This window comes from Herpailurus yagouaroundi, unplaced genomic scaffold (genome assembly GCF_014898765.1).
Source record: "Herpailurus yagouaroundi ecotype Mexico unplaced genomic scaffold, PumYag 159, whole genome shotgun sequence".
NCBI classification, from domain to species: Eukaryota; Metazoa; Chordata; class Mammalia; order Carnivora; family Felidae; genus Herpailurus; species Herpailurus yagouaroundi.
The window spans coordinates 16,630,859-16,649,336 of NW_024412400.1; the positions used below are offsets into that span (position 1 = coordinate 16,630,859).

At 41.9% G+C, this 18,478-nt stretch overlaps 2 protein-coding genes across 9 annotated transcripts in view; one reads left to right on the forward strand and one right to left on the reverse strand.

Moving 5' to 3' along the window:
• Window positions 1-3,854: 3,854 nt before the first annotated feature.
• OXSM (3-oxoacyl-ACP synthase, mitochondrial) lies at window positions 3,855-16,577 on the reverse strand. 5 transcript variants are annotated; one of them, XM_040480035.1, is made up of 3 exons: window positions 16,303-16,577; window positions 7,542-8,653; window positions 3,855-4,885 (listed from the first exon to the last, which is right to left on the reverse strand). In XM_040480035.1, the coding sequence occupies exons 2-3, from the start codon at window positions 8,519-8,521 to the stop codon at window positions 4,483-4,485; spliced, it is 1,383 nt and encodes a 460-aa protein (XP_040335969.1). In that variant the 5' UTR covers window positions 8,522-8,653; window positions 16,303-16,577; the 3' UTR covers window positions 3,855-4,482. The 5 variants fall into 5 exon arrangements, with proteins under 5 accessions (XP_040335969.1, XP_040335971.1, XP_040335968.1 ...); XM_040480037.1 differs by lacking the exon at window positions 16,303-16,577 and adding an exon at window positions 15,835-15,927; XM_040480034.1 differs by lacking the exon at window positions 16,303-16,577 and adding an exon at window positions 9,245-9,830.
• NGLY1 (N-glycanase 1) overlaps window positions 16,142-18,478 on the forward strand; it is a 64,628-nt gene continuing 62,291 nt past the window's right edge. For all 4 annotated transcript variants that reach the window (XM_040480029.1, XM_040480030.1, XM_040480032.1 and 1 more), the window contains exon 1: window positions 16,142-16,323. In XM_040480029.1, coding sequence (XP_040335963.1) covers window positions 16,193-16,323 — 131 coding nt within the window. In that variant the 5' untranslated portion in view covers window positions 16,142-16,192. The remainder of the gene's footprint in view (window positions 16,324-18,478) is intronic.

Below are 18,478 nucleotides of genomic sequence, written 5' to 3' on the forward strand. Positions count from 1 at the left end.
CAAGATAACAGCTGAGTGTGTATGTGTGGGGGGGGCGGGGGATTTGGAATGAATAATGGATTAGAGAGAGGATGAGGACCTGAAACCTACCACAGCACTAGGAGCTACTGTTTGTCCCACTAACCTTCCTCTTCAAAGGTTTCCCTCAGAAAGAGAGGCCACAGGAACCATGGAGGAGCCTCCCCCTGAACTTGAAGAAGTTGATCTCTTTGGCGTAAGAAGTAGAGTTTGCTGACCATTAAAAATACAGCTCAAGGGCCTCTGGTTGGCTCAGCTGGTGAGGTGTCGGACTCTTGATTTGGGCTCAGGTCATGATCTTGCAGTTCATGGGATCGAGCCCCTCGCCAGGCTCTGCTGACAGCACAGAATGTGCTTAAGATTCTCTCTCTCTCTCTTTCTCTGCCCCTCCCCTGCTCATGCACACACTCTCTCTCAAAAATAAACTAATAAACATTTTTTAAAGGATACAGCTCAGATCTCCTGCTGTGCCCAGGCAGCTCCCAGCCACTCACCAAGCATGGTATAGGTACTAATGAAGGCCTGTTCTGAGAATTGTGGAACTCCTTTAACAAGAGATTTTAATCAGCAACTCTTCATTAGCCTGGCCAAAGCTTTCTTAGAATGATACTTCAGTCTGAGACCCTTCTACCAATCCCCTCTTTCATTCCTTATGGAGGGAACTCTTGGCTGAGTCGCAGGATACTCTCTGCTTTCTCCAGCTTTCTTTCTCTGTCCTTCACGGGCCTTTCCCCCAATGAATTTCTTGAACAGAAAATCCTGTCTCAGTGTCTGTTTCTCAGGGGACCTGAATTAACATAAAAGCTAACTGTTATTATTTTTATTATCTTAAGTTCCTCTACCTTTTTCTTTAACTGTAAAAACTCTGGTGGGATAGAGGGGAGAGGATAATTGGGTCTAAAATTAGTTATATACACTTGGCACTAGACCATAGGAAGTAATTCTCAAATTTCTAGACATTTGTAGTATTCTCAGTAATAGGAGTATATATATAGATATATACATACATACACACACACATATACATACATATATATATATATGCTATCTGTATATATATCCTTTGTTAAATCCTTATACATTTGTGATTTTCAGAGGAAGGATTCTTTGCTTTAAAAGCTCTCACAGTTCCAGTATATTTTTAAAAACACATCTTTTGGGGCGCCTGGGTGGCGCAGTCGGTTAAGCGTCCGACTTCAGCCAGGTCACGATCTCGCGGTCCGGGAGTTCGAGCCCCGCATCAGGCTCTGGGCTGATGGCTCAGAGCCTGGAGCCTGTTTCCGATTCTGTGTCTCCCTCTCTCTCTGCTCCTCCCCCGTTCATGCTCTGTCTCTCTCTGTCCCAAAAATAAATAAATGTTGGAAAAAAAAAAAAACACATATTTTGTTCAAAAGGCAATACATATTCATTTAAAAATAATAGTGAGATAAAGTAAAATGTTATAACAAGTTAAGTGGGGATTAGGGACAGGAAAAGTGAAGGGTATCTATATTGACTGAAGAATTTTGAAAAGTCAGCAATAGATGGAATGAATTATTGATATACTCAATAACATTGAAAAAGCTCAGAAACACTGAGTGAAAGAAGCCAGATACTAAAAGTATACTCTGTATGATTCCATATATATAAAATTCTAGAAAAGGCAGACCTTCTCTATAGTAACAGAAAGCTCTTCAGTGATTGTCTGGAGCTGGGGTGGGGGGGGTGGCTGGGTGGGGAGTTGACTGCCAAGGGGAATGAGAATTTTTGTGGTCATGGAAATGTTCCGTATTTCGATTGTGGCAGTTACATGAGTTGTGTGTACATCTTTGTCAAAGCTTATTTAACTGTACACTTAAACTAGGTGCATTTTATTATATATAAATTATGCCTTAGTTGATTTAAGAAAACAAAACACGATATTCAACTTTGGCATAATCTTGGAATAAGATTCCTCATCCAGGCCACCATCTTTTCTTACCTGGGTTTTGTAATACCCTTCTGACTGGATTTTCTTTTAGGAATCAAGCTTCCCTCCAATCTGTTCTTCACTCTAAAGCCCGAGTGATGTTTCCAAAAGAGTGATTAAGTTACTCCCAGTAACTCCCATTTTTCTTCACATATATCAGTCGGGGCTCAGAGAAAGAGAACCACTAAAATAGATGTAGGTATGCAGACATAGATACTTGTTATAGAATTTTGACCTTACACAATTATGAGAACTGGATGTTCACCTGTTAATCTTCTGTTGCTGGAATCTGAAGTCCACAGGGCAGCCAGTTGGAAAGGGAAAATGGATGTAACCCCTCAATAACAAGCTAGAACTCACAACCACAAGAATGAACTGAAGCCTCTTAGACCTTGCTGCCTGTGACCTTGGTGGTATGGGGCAAAGCTGCGGCCCTTCATTACCATGGAGTTAGACACACACCTGGCCGAGAAGTCAAGGAAGCTGAAGGAAGAGCCGACAGAAGGGGAAGCAGTTGCAAGGCTCAGCCACTGCCTTCTCATCAAGGTGAGCCAGCAAAGCCACAACATGTATCTGCTATAAAAAGGAGGCTGCTTCACTTCCCCACTCCAAATCTCCCACAAGAAATGTCTTATGGCCAGCACTGACCAAAAACATACAGTAGAGAGAATTCTAGGAAATGTATGTAGTTCAGCTTGACCCCTTACAAAACCATCAGACCCTTACCTTGAATGACTTCCCATTACTTTTATATCCTTAACAAAACTTGTAAGGTTCTTTGTGACCTGTCTTCCACCAGACTTTCTGGCTTTATCTCCTACTCCCCCCACCCCCTATCTGAGGCCATTATGTATTTGTGTTCAGTACAAATGTTCGAACATTTCTAACCTTTTCACACTATCCCTCCTGGCTGAAATACTGTTCTGCCTTCCCTATCTTCCCCTTAACCTAGCTGAGACCTATTCACTGTTATGGGCTCAGCTTCTTTTAGGAAACCTTCCCTGACACATCCCTTTATCATTGGTGGCCAGTACAAAACCAGGTCCATAGTTAGAACCCAACAAATTTCAGTTGAATAAATTAATATGTGCCAATGACAAAACTGAGTATAGCTGAATGAACAGGGCTGCAGCCCTAGGCACATAAGGGATAAAGTGCTATAGCAAAGGTCTATGGGTAGGCAATATATTCAGCCTGTTAAAATGTGTGGAACACTATTCACTCCTGCAGAAATATACACATTCCATTTATCCCCTTATTCACTCTATCCCTTTGCTACATAAACCCCCATTGCAACAGATACTTCTGGTCTTAGTTTGAGTCCCCCACAAAGCAGAGCCTAACACAAGGTGGTTAGTTTGGGAGGTGATTCCTGGGAGTAGGATTAAAAATCAGGGAGGGAGGAGACGAAAGGGGGAAAAACCCAGTAAAGGGAGTTATTGAGCTGGTTAATGCCCTGAGCTGCCCCACTTCCCGAGGACCTTTGTCTCCATGAATCATTAGGTGCCACCATAAGTACAAGAAGAATAAGAAACACCAAACCAATTTTACCTCCTCCTTTCAGAGAACTCATGACTTGGGAGTTTAGGGAAATTTCACTAATTTTATCTCTGTATAGATAGTATGAAGAAAAGAGGAGGGGGGGGGACACCTGAGTGGCTTAGTTAGTTGGGCGACCGACTTCGGCTCAGAGCATGATCTCACAGTTCATGAGTTCGAGCCCTGCGTCGGGCTCTGTGCTGACAGCTCAGAGCCTGGAGCCTGCTTCGGGTTCTGTTGTCTCCCCTCTCTCTTCCCCTTCCCTGCTCACGCTCTGTGTCTCTCTGTCTCTCAATAATAAATAAAGGTTAAAAAAAAAAACAAAGGTAGAAGGGGTAAACAGCTCATCGTTGGATGACTGCTTTATTCAAAGAATATTGCTCAATGATGCAAACTCCCAGTTATATGCACATTCCTTCCCCTTATGTTATATGCGAATGGTAAGCCTGGGGTGGTACAGTGCAACAACCTTGCCTAGCACAGAGCAGCTACTCACCAAATGTTTGTGGAAGGGACAAGAGCAGGTGAAATATCAAAGAGTTGTTTGACCAAGAGTATGAGGAAAATATAGATCAGTGTTTCTCATACGGGGACTATTTTGCCACCCAGAAAACACCTGGCAAGGTCTAGAGACATTTTTGGTTGTCACAACTAGAGAAGAGGGTGCTACTGGAATCTTGTGGGTCAAGACAAGGATGCTGCAAAGCATCCGATAATATATAGGATACCTCCCCTTCCCCCAACAAAGAATTATCCTGCCCAAGATATCAGTAGTGGCAGGGGTGAAAAATCCTGACACAGATAAAGGTTATCTGGGCATTAATATATATATCTATATAGATATATAGAGATAAATATTGATACATTTCTATAGACATTTTATTTCTTCACCTAAGATAGTTTATAACATTTTTAAAAATCAATGTCTAATTACAAATGATTTGCCCCTAAAAAAGAAAAAAAAAAAAAGATTTGCCCTACATGGCAGCAATACAAAGTGTTGCGTTAGTACCACCAAAACCAAAGGAATTGGTGAGTCCAATACGTCTTTTCTCAATTTTCCATTCTTGTGCCTTTAGTGGAACATAATTGAGATCAAATTCTGGTTCTGTACAATCCAGGTTTAAAGTAGGTGGTAGTTTTTGATAATAACAAGCCAGAGCAGTAAAAGCTGCCTCAACTGCCCCTGCAGCTCCCAACAGATGTCCCGTGGCTCCCTTAGTTGAAGAAACCGCAAGGGCACGGGTATGGTCTTTGAAAAGATGTTTGATAGCTTTGTTTTCAGCAGCATCTCCCAATGGTGTGGAAGTAGCATGTGCATTGACATAGGATATCTCTTCAGGTTGTACACTTGCATCTTTTACAGCTGCAGCCATACATCTAATAAAATAGGGAAAAAAATGATCAGAACTAAGTCTAATTTTAACACACGAGTCATTATATGGCCTATGAGAAAGAAATACACATATATACAGGATAAAAAGAATCTTTTGCTCTAATAACAAAACCCCAACTTGGATTACCATACGCATTAGCATGCCACCTGCCTAGTACCCTGGACTAATTCAACACCATGAGATAAATACACAAGCCTATGGGTTTTAAAACCTCTAATAAAATATATTTCCATTTATTTGGATTGATATCTTTCCCTGGGAGAAAAACCACATTGACTCAGCCTAGAATAGTTTTTCTTCTAGCAATCTTTCTTTCTTTCTTTCTTTCTTTCTTTCTTTCTTTCTTTCTTTCTCTTTCTTTCTTTCTTTTCTTTCTTTCTTTTCTTTCTTTTTAATTTTTTAATGTTTATTCTTTAAGAGGAACAGCAAGCAGGAGCAGGAGATGGGGAGAGAGAAGGGGACAGATGAACCAGAGCAGGCTGTGCGCTGACAGCACAGAGCCCGATGCGGGGCTCATACTCGCCAACTGTGAGATCATGACCTGAGCCAAAGGCAGATGCCCAACCACCCAACTGACTGAGCCACCCTAGGAATCTTTCATCAGTGGGATGTGTGTGTGTGTGTGTGTGTGTGTGTGTGTAGTGATTCCAAATAGGGAGAAAAATTTTATAACCATGTTTTAATTTTCTTCTCATATTTAAATGTAAAACTTGGCATATTTCCCAATAATCTAAAAACGTCTGTACCAATACTTTGGTGCTTCAGATAACCTTTCAAGGGGCACCTGGGTGGCTCAGCTGGTTGAGCGTCCGACTCGATTTCAGTTCGGGTCATTGTCTCACAGGCCTGCGTCAGGCTCTAGTTGGGATTCTCTCTCTCTCACTCTCTGCCCCTACCCCGCTCACACTCTCTCTCTCAAAATAAATAAACGTTTTTAACAAATAACCTTTCAAAATTCTATTTAAGCTATAAGAATTCTAAGTAAGTGAGCAAGTATAAAGCCAAGCCAAAACAAACAAATACGAAAATAAAACTTTTCTCTCGAAGAACCTTTGAAAATCTCAGGAATGTCAACACCCTCTTTTTTAGATCCTGATCTCTGGGTTGCATATATTTCCTTAAGAGGCAGCTTAGAATGTAATTTGAACTTTCACCTAAATACAACTATTTCTGCATCTACCTGGCTACTATGTTTGACATTTCTAGCACCAGCAACTACTTACTGAAACTCAAAAGGATAATTCAGTGGGTCAGTAAACTATGGCTCTAGCCAGATACCTGCTTTTACAAATACAGTTGACCCTTAAATAATATGGGTGAGTCCACCTGCGGATTTTTTATGTAACTATCCTGTAAATGTATTTTCTGTTCTTTATGATTTTCTTAATAACATTTTCTTGTCTCTAGCTTACCATGTGAGAATATAGTACATAATATGTATATAAAATATGTGCTCATTGGCTGTTTATGTTACCAGTAAGGCTTTTTTGTAAACAGTAGGCTATTAGTTAAGTTTTGGAGGAGTCAAAAGTTATACATTAAATTTTTGACTGCATGGGGGTCAGTGACCCCTTGTTCAAGGGTAAACTCCAGTTTCACTAGATCACGCCCATTCATTTATGTATTGTCTATGGCTGCTTTCACAAGAGAAGACACAATTGAGTAATTGTGACAGAGACCCTATGGTCCACAAAGCTGAAAATACTCTTTGTCCCTTTACAGAAAAGGTTTGCCAACCCCTGGTCAATTTGACTGGTTAAAACATAATATGATCGGGGCGCCTGAGTGGGTCAGTCGGTTAAGTGTCCAACTTCAGCTCAGGTCATGATCTCACGGTTTGTGAGTTTGGGCCCCATATCGGGCTCTGTGCTGACAGCTCAGAGCCTGGAGCCTGCTTTGGATTCTGTGTCTCCCTTCCTCTCTCTCTCTCTCTCTCTCTCTCTCTCTCTCTGCCCCTTCCCTGCTGGCGCTCTGTCAAAAATAAACATAAAAAAAAAATTATGATCTAAGCAGGCTAACCTATTAGCTAACACATTAACGGATTTTTTTTAACTTAATTATCTCTTATGCAATATCAACTTGTTTTTCAAAGTGTGGTCCTCAGACCAGCAGCATCAGCATCAGCATCATGGGAGATTGTTAGAAATGCAGAATCTCAACCACCACCCTAGACCTAGAATCAGAATCTGCATTTTAATATCCCTGGATAGTTACAAGTTAGGAAGTCCTGATTTAGTAATAGTAGAACCCTGTTGAAATGGTGCAAAGACCAGACACAACTAGAAGAAAGGTTTGACTTTACTGTCTGAGTCTGATGAAGGGCCAAAGAGGAGGACTGTGGGAGGGAGCACTCTGACAGCTGTTAAGCACAATTGAAAGTATGAAAAGTTGGCAAAGACACACATGGCCTTTCTCAAAACTTTACTGGCCTTAACTAAAATCCAATTTTTATTAAGGATGGTTAAAAGCTTTCAAATATTTCAAACGTGTTGAAGCAAAGAATTCAAAACCTTTTTAAAACGGAAAAACACCAAAGATACTGTGTACCAGAGGCAGATACTACAATTTCCCCTAATTTGAGATTCCAATTAAGATGCCTTATGTGAAGAAATATTTTAAATAAAACAGCAAGTCTTTACCTTAAGGCGCCTTCTCCTTCGGGATCAGGTGCAGTTATGTGACCGGCATCACCTGAGAGGCCATAGCCCAAAACTTCTGCATAGATCCGGGCCCCTCGTTGAACAGCATGATCGTGTTCCTCCAGTACCATCACAGCTGCACCTTCTCCCATTACAAAACCATCTCTCTTGGGGTGAAACGGCCGACAGGCCAGCTTAGGATCAGAGTTTGTGCTCAGAGCACGGGCTCTGGAAAACCCAGCAAGAGATAAAGGGCTAATGCAAGAATCTGCACCTCCAGCCACCATCACATCAGCATCACCATGGGCTATAAATCTAAAAGAGTCTCCCACGGCATGAGCTCCTGTGGTACAGGCTGTAGACACTGCATGATTGGGGCCCTTGAGTTTATATCGAATGCTGACCTGCCCTGCTGCCATATTGACCAGAATCTTCGGGACAAAGAATGGGCTGACTTTACTGTAACCTTTTGTCTGAAACATCAAAGCAGTTTCAGAAACAACTTCAAGAGGAACCATTCCCATGCCAATTGCAACGCCAGTAGCCACTCGATCGGCTTCTGATTGAGGATGCCAGTCAGAATCTTTCATGGCTAACTCTGCAGCCCCAATGGCCATAATGGTGGGAGAAGACATGGACTTGATATCTGACCTGGATACAAAGTTTTGTTCGTTGAACTGACCGTCAGCACAACCTCTTGGCACTAAAGCAGCAACACTGCAAGGGATACTCTTATATTCTTCACCGACCAGTGAAACAATTCCACTCTCTCCCCGGATAAGACGATCCCATACCAGCTGCGTTCCAACACCAAGAGGAGTCACTAAACCAATGCCTGTAATGACAACCCGCCTACGAATTCTGGATGTTGGCACAGTTCCAAAAAACCTCCTTTTATTTCCTATTAATTGCTGGCATAATCTTGAATATAGATGAGGGCTTGTAATTTTTAAGAAATTTTGCAAGCAATTTGACAACATGGTTGAGATTCAGATGATCATAAACACATTCCTGTACATCACAACACGCCCAGGAGGTAACCACTGTTGTTTAAATAGCTTATAGGCCTAGGAAACAATAGCAGAAACGTTCTTTCAGGTGCTGGGTGTGAACTGTTAATGAACACAGAGAAAATAACGTTAACATCATTTTAATTTATACTTATTAAACGAACCATTTGGAGTTCCTTTTTTTGATTGTAAGTACCCTCACATTCCAAGATGAAGAGGTGAAATGATGACTCAATTCACCAAAAAAGAATTACACTAGGTAAATTACAAAGGCATTTCCAGCCCTTTAGGGGCTGCATAAAGGAAGGAGCCTTTTTCAGGATTATCGAGGCCTTATTCTAACTATTTCTGGCATCAGTGGCACACACACACACACAAAAAAACCACTTCAAGGCCTATTCTCTGAGGTACGGGTAAGTGAACTTTACTGATCTTCAAAACGTGGAGATAATTAGGGTTTTTCATCAGAAGACGGGAAGTGAGGGGCGTGGCCAACTCCTCCCTCCCCTCCCTCCCTCCCTCTCCCCCTCTCCCCCCACCCCCTGCCTCTCAAGCACCACCACACACACTAAGAAAGCATGGCTAGAGGAAGAGAAGTCAGGCGAAGATCATCAGACTCCCCTTTCCCGATCCAACCCCCACCCGATCTGCCGGTGGAGAGGCGGAAGGAGAACGCTAGCACGCCGCTGATACCTTCACCAGGCGTCGCACTGGCCGCGCAGCCGCCCTCTGCATTCGCACGTCCGCTCATGCGCGCGCCCACGCACGCGCTACGTGTGGGGGGTGGGGGCTGCCGGTTGCTCTTTCTCTGTCACCTTGACGGAGGTCAGACCCTGGGAGGTGGCGGCGCTCAGCTTGCTAGGGAGGAACCTCCCCTCCCTCGACTTCACTGACTGTAAGCTAGACAAGAACGCGCACAGAACGCGGTGAGGTAGCCCTTTTGCCCATCAAAAAAAGGACTTTTGTTTTGTCGGTAAAGATGATGTCCAGATAGTTCCATCTTGTGGAAGAAGGGACACCGCCATATTCTACTGAAATCTTTGTAAAGAATTAAGGAAACTACAGGAGCCTCAAAGTTGTTACTGTTCCTTCTAAGGTTGTTTATAATAGTAAAGTAGAACTAACCAAAATGCCCAACATCAGGAAATGGGTTATTTTGCAGTACATCTAAAAGCTATGCAGCCATTTAAGATAATTTTGTAAGTTAATACTATATAGAAAAATGTTAAAAGTATGTTAGGAGATGACAGGTTACAAGATGGCATATATCCACTTATATTTATGTGTGTGTATGTGTGTGTGTATATATATATATATATATATACACACACAAAATATTTATATTTTATGTAATGAGTCACCTGAGGGGCTCAGTCGGTTGAGGATCTGACTGTGGCTCAGGTCATGATCTCCTGATTTGTGAGTTCAAACCCAGCCTGCTTCAGGTGGTCTGTCCCCCCTCTCCCTGCTCTTGCCCTGCTTGTGCTCTCTAAAAAATGAAAACATTACCTGTTGGGATGAGCACTGGGTGTTGTATGGAAACCAATTTGACAATAAATTTCATATTATAAAGAAAAAAAACATTTTGGGGTGCCTGGGTGGTTCAGTCGGTTGAGTGAACGACTTCGGCTCAGGTCGTGATCTCACAGTTCGTGAGTTCGAGCCCCGCGTCAGGTTCTGTGCTGACAGCTCACAGCCTGGAGCCTGCTTCAGATTCTGTGTCTCCTTCCGTCTCTGCCCCATCCCCACTCATGCTCTGTCTCTGTCTTAAAAATAAATAAAACATTAAAAAAAATTTTTTTAAGAAAACATTTAAAAAATGTATATATGTGTTGTGTGTGTGTGTGTGTGTGTGTGTGTGTGCGTGTGCGTGTGTATGCATTGGGGCAGGGCTCAAAATGCCACATGGATGTCCAACGAACAGAGACAAGAAGGGGCGCCTGGCAGTGAGTTGGTGGAGCATGAGATTCTTGATCTTGGGATGGGGAGTTTGAGCCCCGTGTTGGGGTTTAGAGATTACTCTAAAAAATAAATACAAAATAAAAATATTTTTTAAAAAATTTAATGGAGACAAGAATAGAGATTGTAGACATTTATTTCTTTAAAAAAAATTTTTTTTTCAACGTTTATTTATTTTTTGGGACAGAGAGAGACAGAGCATGAATGGGGGAGGGGCAGAGAGGGAGACACAGAATCGGAAACAGGCTCCAGGCTCTGAACCATCAGCCCAGAGCCCGACGCGGGGCTCGAACTCACGGACCGTGAGATCATGACCTGGCTGAAGTCGGACGCTTAACCGACTGCGCCACCCAGGCGCCCCGTGTAGACATTTATTTCTAAGTGTCTAAAAAATATAATAACTTCATTTACTCAGAGCTAGCTGTGAATCTATGAAAATAGAACATGAAATTGTAAAAAGCAAGAAATCAGCAAGATACTTATTTAGATGACCATCTGTTGTTCACATGCTGTCCCAGGTGTGAGGTTTATGTCCTTTTTTCTTCTTTATTTTTTTGAGTTTATTTATTTATTTTGGGAGAGAGCATGCTCAAGCAGGGAAGGGGCAGAGAAAGGGAGACAGAATACCCAACTCAAAGCTCAGTCTCATGACTCTGAGATCACCACCTGAGCCAATATCAAGAGTCAGATATTGGGGCACCTGGGTGGATCAGTCCGTTAAGCATCTGACTTTGGCTCAGGTCATGATCTCACAGTTGTTGTGGGTTCGAGCCCTGTGTCAGGCTCCGTGCTCACAGCTCAGAGCCTGGAGACTGCCTCCGATTCTGTGTCTCCCTCTTTCTCTGCCACTCCCCTGCTTGTGCTCTGTCTCTCAAAAATAAATAAACATTAAAAAAAAAAAAAAAAGCCAGATGCTTAACCAATTGAGCCACCCAGGCACCTCCTTTTTTTCTTCTTTAGATAAAAGGTTGAACATACAATCTGCATTTGAACCTCCCAGCCATATTTGTTTCTTTCTGGACAGTGTCTCTCGAATGATTGTTTTTGAATGCTCTGCCTTCTTTCCCAGCTCTAGAGAAGAATTTTGGTCAAGTACTGGATTTAAATGAGCTTGGAAATGTACTTTGCCTAAAATAGTTTAGGAAAGCCCAATGTGACCTTGAGTCATCCTTGATCCTAGGCCTATTCAGTTACTTCTTAGCATGACCTTCATTCATTAATTATAGAGTTAATTTCAGAGGGATTAAACAAACACATGTGGTTATAAAATAACTAAAACTTGGTTAGTAGAAATATGCAAACTTGCTGTCCCTTTCCATTGCTTTATGATATGTTTAAATTACAGTGGGAAAAGACCTACAATATATTCTTTGAAGCCAAACTCCTATGAAACAGTTTTAATGTGCTGCTTGGTTTTTCTTTTGTAATATCACAAGATTATCTTGGATCTAGACAAATCAATTAAAATACTGTAGAAAAGTAAAACCACCAAAAAGTCATTTCATTTTTATTTCTACCTGTGATCTCCTTTCCTTTGGTTTGGAAAGAGGTAGGAATTCTTATGATATTCCAATAGCTGTACTAGGGTCTAGTACCATATTCCTTGCTGGTGATGCTGCTGCTGCCGATCTAACCACTGCTGTGAACTCATTAGGACTTCTATGAAAGCAGGGCTCATGCTCATCTGATTCACTGCTTCACAGCCCCTAGCACAGTGCCTGGGATTCAGTAGCCATTTCATAAATATTTGGTGACTGACTGAATTATGAAATAAACCAATAAGCACATACCCTTCTATCGGTTAGTATACACACACTATTTTGTGTTTTTTACCAAATGACTTCTTTTTCTTTTCATAGTAACTTTTGTCTCATCAGCTCGGGGGCTGTCTGTATGCAAGATATTATCATTAGTTTTGTCTTTCCTACTAGAATAAAAGTCTCTTATGTCCTCCATCTCAGACTGCTTTGTACACAACAGGTGCTCACTAAATAGTTGTTGGGTAATCACTTAATGCAATCATACCATAATAAGTCACTACACCAATTCCTGAAAGGCTTCAACCCCTCTCTGTGCTATAGTCTTTATTGAGGTCAATGTTTTCTTTTTTATGGCAAAACTGATCCTGGGGAAATTTAATGGGTTATTTCTTTGTTCTATTCTATTTAAGAATAGTGCCACCATGTGTCAACTTTAACAATGGTGTACTTAAAGCAGGAATACTGAAAAAAATTATTTGGAGAAAAAAAAACAAAAGCCAAGTAAAAGAATAGAAAGTTCAATGCTGATTTAATATTGGAACACCCATTAGTTGTGTGAAGCAATGGTGAGCATAAAGAAATTAAGAGTAGCTTACTATCTTCAACTTTTCTAAAGGAACTGAAAAATCAAAATATTTTCAACTTGACTTAGTGGAAGAAGCAGACAGGGAAAAGAATGAGTCAAAGTCCTTTATAATAAATTCTCTTTTTTTTTAATAATAAATTCTCTTAACAGTTGCATAAATGGTGGTAACCAAGAGAGATTGTAGTTACTCAAGAACTTCAGCAGAAACATTGGTAAACAGTAATTTGGAAGGATTTAAATTTCAGGTGATCTAAGATAAACAATAACTTACTGAATTACCCTTGAAATGATGATTTCCATGATTTTCTAGACCCTGCATTATTATCACAGTATTAACTTTATGGCATTGGTTTTCACACTGTGTTTGCGTGTTCCCCACAAAGATGCCTGATGGACATTATCTCCGTCAAAGGGCAGGCTCAGTTGATGGCATTCTATCCTTCCTGCCACCCACACTCTCCTGCTTCAATTCTAGAGCATCTCCACTTTGGTGTTTTATATATACTGGTTTCCCTCCCAAGAATTTATTTGAAAACAAAAAGTGTTCTATTTCTTTAAAAGTAAAATAAAGTACTACATAGTATGTAATAATCTTATGCTATTATAAGGATAAATAAATGTGAAAAAAAAAACCCACCTCAAATTAAGGTGACTATAGTTTGTGGTAGAGACAGCTAGTTATAACTCCAGGCCCCCCTCCCTGCACCTTTTATCCTTTAGAGTTGTGGGTACATGTCCAGCTAGGAACTAAATTTCCCAGCCTTCCCTCTTTTATCTAGATGGGGCTTCCTTTTCTCAATTATATGGTAGAGAAAATGCTATACCAGTAAAACCTTAGATGGTGAGTAACTTGTTCTGCGAGTGTTCCACAAGATGAGGAAACATCTCTAACAAATTTTTACTTTATAAACGAGCGATGTCTTACAAGTATGCAATAGGAGTACTACGTAACACTGAAAGTCACATGATTAGAACTGAGCCAATCGTTCTGTCTCTCTCTGTGGGATTGTGGGTGATCGTCTCCCACACTCAGTCTCAAACCATGATGACCACCGATCAACTGATGGATCTGTATTGCAAGCAACAGCAAGAGGTTATGGAGGTGATCTTATCTGCAGAGGAGGAGGAGAAAAAGGCAGAGGAATCCCTTACTTCAAATGAGATTAGGGAGATGTGTAAAATGTAGGAAACTGCAAAATTCTGTAGGAAAGCACCACCCAAATAAGGCTGTAGCAGTGTGAGCGATGAATCTGTTTAATGACAATGCAATGTCACATTTCCGTGAAATCCTCATAAGGAGGCAAAAGCAAGTATCATTGGAAAGATTTCTTGTTAAAGTTGCATGAAAAGAAAAAGATTCCGTTGAGCCAATAGATAGCATGATTTCATTAGTGACAGTGAAAGTTGTCCTACACAATAACCCTCCCATCTCTTGTCTCCCTCACCATGAAGCCATGAAGGTTTTCAAAGGTAAGTGCAGATTAATTTGTTTATTTTTCTTTATATTTTCTATTGTCTTTATTATTTTATATTACATTACAGACTATTTTTGGGTTGTGGAACAAATCATCTGAATTTCCATTATTTCATATGGGGAAATTTGCTTTGATATACAAGTGCTTTGGATTCCAAGCATGTTTCTGGAAAAAATTATGCTTGCAAACCAAGGTTTTAGTATCCTTTGGGGCCCATGTGGTTAAGAAGCAGGTATGTCTTCTTTTTTGCCCAAACACCAACTAAATACAGAAGTCTCTGAGGCTCTATGGCAGGAATAGCAAACTACAGGCCCAATCCAGCAAGCTGTTTTTGTAAACAGAGTTTCATGGGAACACAGGCATACCCATTTATTTTAGAGTATTGTCTATAGAACTACAAGTACAAAGACAGAAGTAAAGAGTTGAAACAGGGACCCTAAGAGACCCTAAAGCCACAGAGCCTTAAGCATTTATAGTCTGGCCCTTTACAAAAAATGTTTGTTGACTGCTATTCTACAGGATGGAAGGAGCCTGAGAGTCCAAATTATTACACAGAGGAAAGCTGCCCATTGACTAAAGATACCTGCTTTACTAAACTGTTCTGTGAGCAAGAAAGAAATTTCTCTTGTGTTAAGTCACTGAAAATTTTAGTTACAGCAGCTAGGAACATACTATCAGTTAAACACACTAGTCCTGGAAGCTGGTCCAAAAACCTACATATTTATTTAAAACTTTCCCCATGTTTCTGGCAGATGAATGGTAATTGAAGCAGACAGCATAACTCAAGGTCTTGCTCAGAAGTACTGAAAGAAAACTTCAAATGTAAAAAGCAAATAGAAGATAAAGCATCAAGAACATTTAAAGAAGCTACTTACGCAAATAATTTACCTTAAAAACATAAGGTCAAGATAAATATTTGTTGAAGTTTGGAAATGTTTGTCTGCAAAGAAGGAAGCCGTTGGTAAAAGTACACTTTCAAGGCCATGGTGAGGCCAAGAACGGATTAAATAAGTTAGGACTATCTTCTAAAAGGAATAAAGGAAATTAATCACATGATCTAACTTCAAAACAAACTCACAATACCTACCCACACTATATGAGATGACTATTTTTTATTGTCCCCCCCCCCCATTTTAGTCTATTCCTTTTTGTCGTTATTGTATATATGTTTTATACTGGTAAATATACACGGTAAATTGAGCCCACAACTCACTATGTTGAACTTGTGGTTTAAAAACTTCTTTAGAGCAACATCATACTATTTGAGCTGGTACTTATGAAAAAGGATTTTCAATCACTCGTCTAATTCTAAAAAGAATCTATATACCAGAAACCCAGCAGAGTTTATAGACACCCATTAGGTTTGGAACATTTGTTGCTCTTTCCTTGAGGTCTTTCATTCACACGTATTTAGGAATGCCTGGCCGTCTACAAGGAGGAAGCGGTAAGATTGTTTTGTTTGGGGGTAAAAGGCGTGGTTAGACGTACGTGGGGGTTACCCACCTTCGTGGCTCAATCGAAACCCACTCTGGGACGCCGAAGGACCTGGGATTTTGCGACCCATCGGCCAGCACAGGCCAACACCCGCTTCCTGGGCCCTCCTCGCCGAAGCGCCCATGCCAGGACGACCAAGCACCCCGCCCCTAGTTTCTGATTGGACCCCCAGGGCCTGGCAACGACGCCCCCGTCCCTCCAGGTCCAAACCGTCGACCTTCCCAGAACGCCCCCACCCCCCGCGCCCCACCTCCCGGCCCAGCGCCCCGCCCTTCCTGGCCAGCCGCAGAGGAGGCCGCGCGCTGTGGCGCCTGCTCAGTGCGGGACGCGGCGCGCGAGGGGCGGCGACGGCCGCGGGCGCTCAAGCATGGCGGCAGCCGCGTTGGGCAGCTCTTCGGGCTCTGCTTCCCCGGCTGTGGCCGAGCTGTGCCAGAACACGCCAGAGACCTTTCTGGAGGCCTCCAAGCTGTTGCTCACCTACGCAGACAACATCCTCAGGTGCGGGGCTGCGTGGTGGGACGGGGTGCCTGGGCGGGCGGTGAGGGGCACCTGCTTGGCGCAGGTTTGGGGGCGCCCCGCCAGGGCCCCGAAGGGCCGCGAGGCCAGGAAGGAGCGGGGCCTGAGCCTGGTTCCGAATCCGTGTCGGAGCCCGCTGGCCAAGGGCCTGGAGACTTGGCCAGGCCCCTCTGTCCAGAGAAGAGTAAGTTTCTTTTGCACTTGTGACTTGGCACCTGAGGGCGGGGTGCTCCAGGGTGAACTGGAGGTGGTGGGGAAAGCGCAGGGCGGAGGGAGGTGAGAAGGCGTGCCGGAAACACTTGCCTCCGATCGAGTTGTTTAACTGTCTTGGTGTCAGCGCAGATGACAGCGTCTCATTCCCGCTGCGTGGGTCTTACCGTAGTGCCTTAAATTGCCACAGGCTTATGAGAAGTTAGTCTCCGACAAAATCCCCCTCCCCCCAACATTTTGTGAATATTTTAATATTAAAGCATCATGCTAACTGAAGTAGTGGGGTTTTTACATTTCTTTATGGTCTTTTCCTGTCCAGTTTTGTCGACTGACATATTAACCGTGTTACTTTAAAGTTACAGTTTTTATATTAATACCTGTAGTGTAGTTTTCAACATGACCTTTTAAGAATGAGTGAAGATTACCGTGGCTGAGAGTAATTTGTTTCATTCTCCTGTGAGCAAAAGTACACTTGTAGATAGATCCTAAAGGGACCTTACAGATTTGGGGAATTGGGAGGCAAGTTTGATTCCTCATTTTGAATCCTTTTCATTATCAGTTCTTAGATCAATTCATGTAGTGTCTTGAGAATGTGATGTGTGGGGGAGGGAGATAGAAGCGAGGTTAAAGGAGTTCTAGGTGGCAGATACTTGAGTGGTGATACCTCATTTATCAGGTCACCACGATTACTGTCTATGCTTCTCTCCCACCCCACCCCCTGGTGCACATGTTCTGCTGAGTGGCGGGTATATTGGTGTGAACGCTGAAAGGAAATGCTTCTTAGTTTCATGGTTATAGATTTGATATGACCCAATTTTAGAGACCTTAGTTACAAGTGTAGTGTTTCAACCCGTGGCAGTTCGTTGTTCATGGCAATATATTGTTTATATAGGTAACAGTAAGGATTTTAAAAGTAAATTGAAGGAAAAATGAGCCTTTATTATTTGCCAAATGCTATAAGGGATACAGCCTGGGCAATGTACACAGCTACACAATTGTGACCTATGTGGGGGACTGCCTTTCTCCTCTGTGACACCTTCTTCAGCTCACCTCTACCCTGTGAGGTCTAACAGCTCTTCAAAGCACAAAGATGCCAGTGGACTGTGCATGCATGAACCCATAAACTGAGTCCTCCGGATTTTAGCAGCTGGGACCTCCAACCTGGAAAGCCATCAAACTATTTAAACCCAATTATTCAGAAAAGGGAAGTGGCCTTGTAATAGGATTCACTTCTGCTTTTAATCTAGTGAAACCCAGAATGCTAAGATCAAGATGTTTTGAGGAAGGAAAACCTCTGCATGCAAATAATAACTTGGTATAATCACCATTGTGAATATTTATCAAACTTGTAGAGGCAGCTTGGCATGCTGCCAGTTCATATTACAGTTTTTACTATGGTTTATGTTTCTCATCTTGAAAAGCTTTATCTAAAAAGAGAATTAGAGGGGCGCCTGGGTGGCCCAGTTGATTGAGCGTCTGACTTCAGCTCAGGTCATGATCTCACGGTTTGTGAGTCCGAGCCCCGCGTTGGGCTTTGTGCTGACAGCTCAGAACCTGGAGCCTGCTCGGATTCTGTGTCTCATTCTCTCTCTGCCCCTCCCCTACTTGTGCCCTGTCTGTCTCTGACTCTCAAAAGTAAATAAATCTAAAAAAAATTTTTTTTTTTAAAGAGAATTAGAGGTTTGGAACTGATAATTGGAGATGGTATGAAAAACTACCCTTGTTAGTTTAAGTACAGGCATACCTTGTTTTATTGCGCTTCATTTTATTGTGCTTTGCAAATATTGTGTTTTTTACAAATTCAATTCAATTTTACAAATTTTTACAAAATTCAAATTTTATGGTGTTGAACAAACCTGTCGGTGACATTTCTCGAACAGCATTTGCTCACTTTGTACCTCTGTGTCACATTTTGGTAATTGTAGTA

Excerpts from the sequence above, each read along its gene's own strand:
- OXSM (XM_040480035.1), bottom strand. The coding sequence starts at position 8,521 with ATGTTGTCAAATTGCTTGCAAAATTTCTTAAAAATTACAAGCCCTCAT. Across the intron at positions 4,886-7,541 it reads GAAGGAGAAGGCGCCTTAAG|ATGTATGGCTGCAGCTGTAA; the intron begins GTAAAGACTTGC and ends CTATTTTATTAG.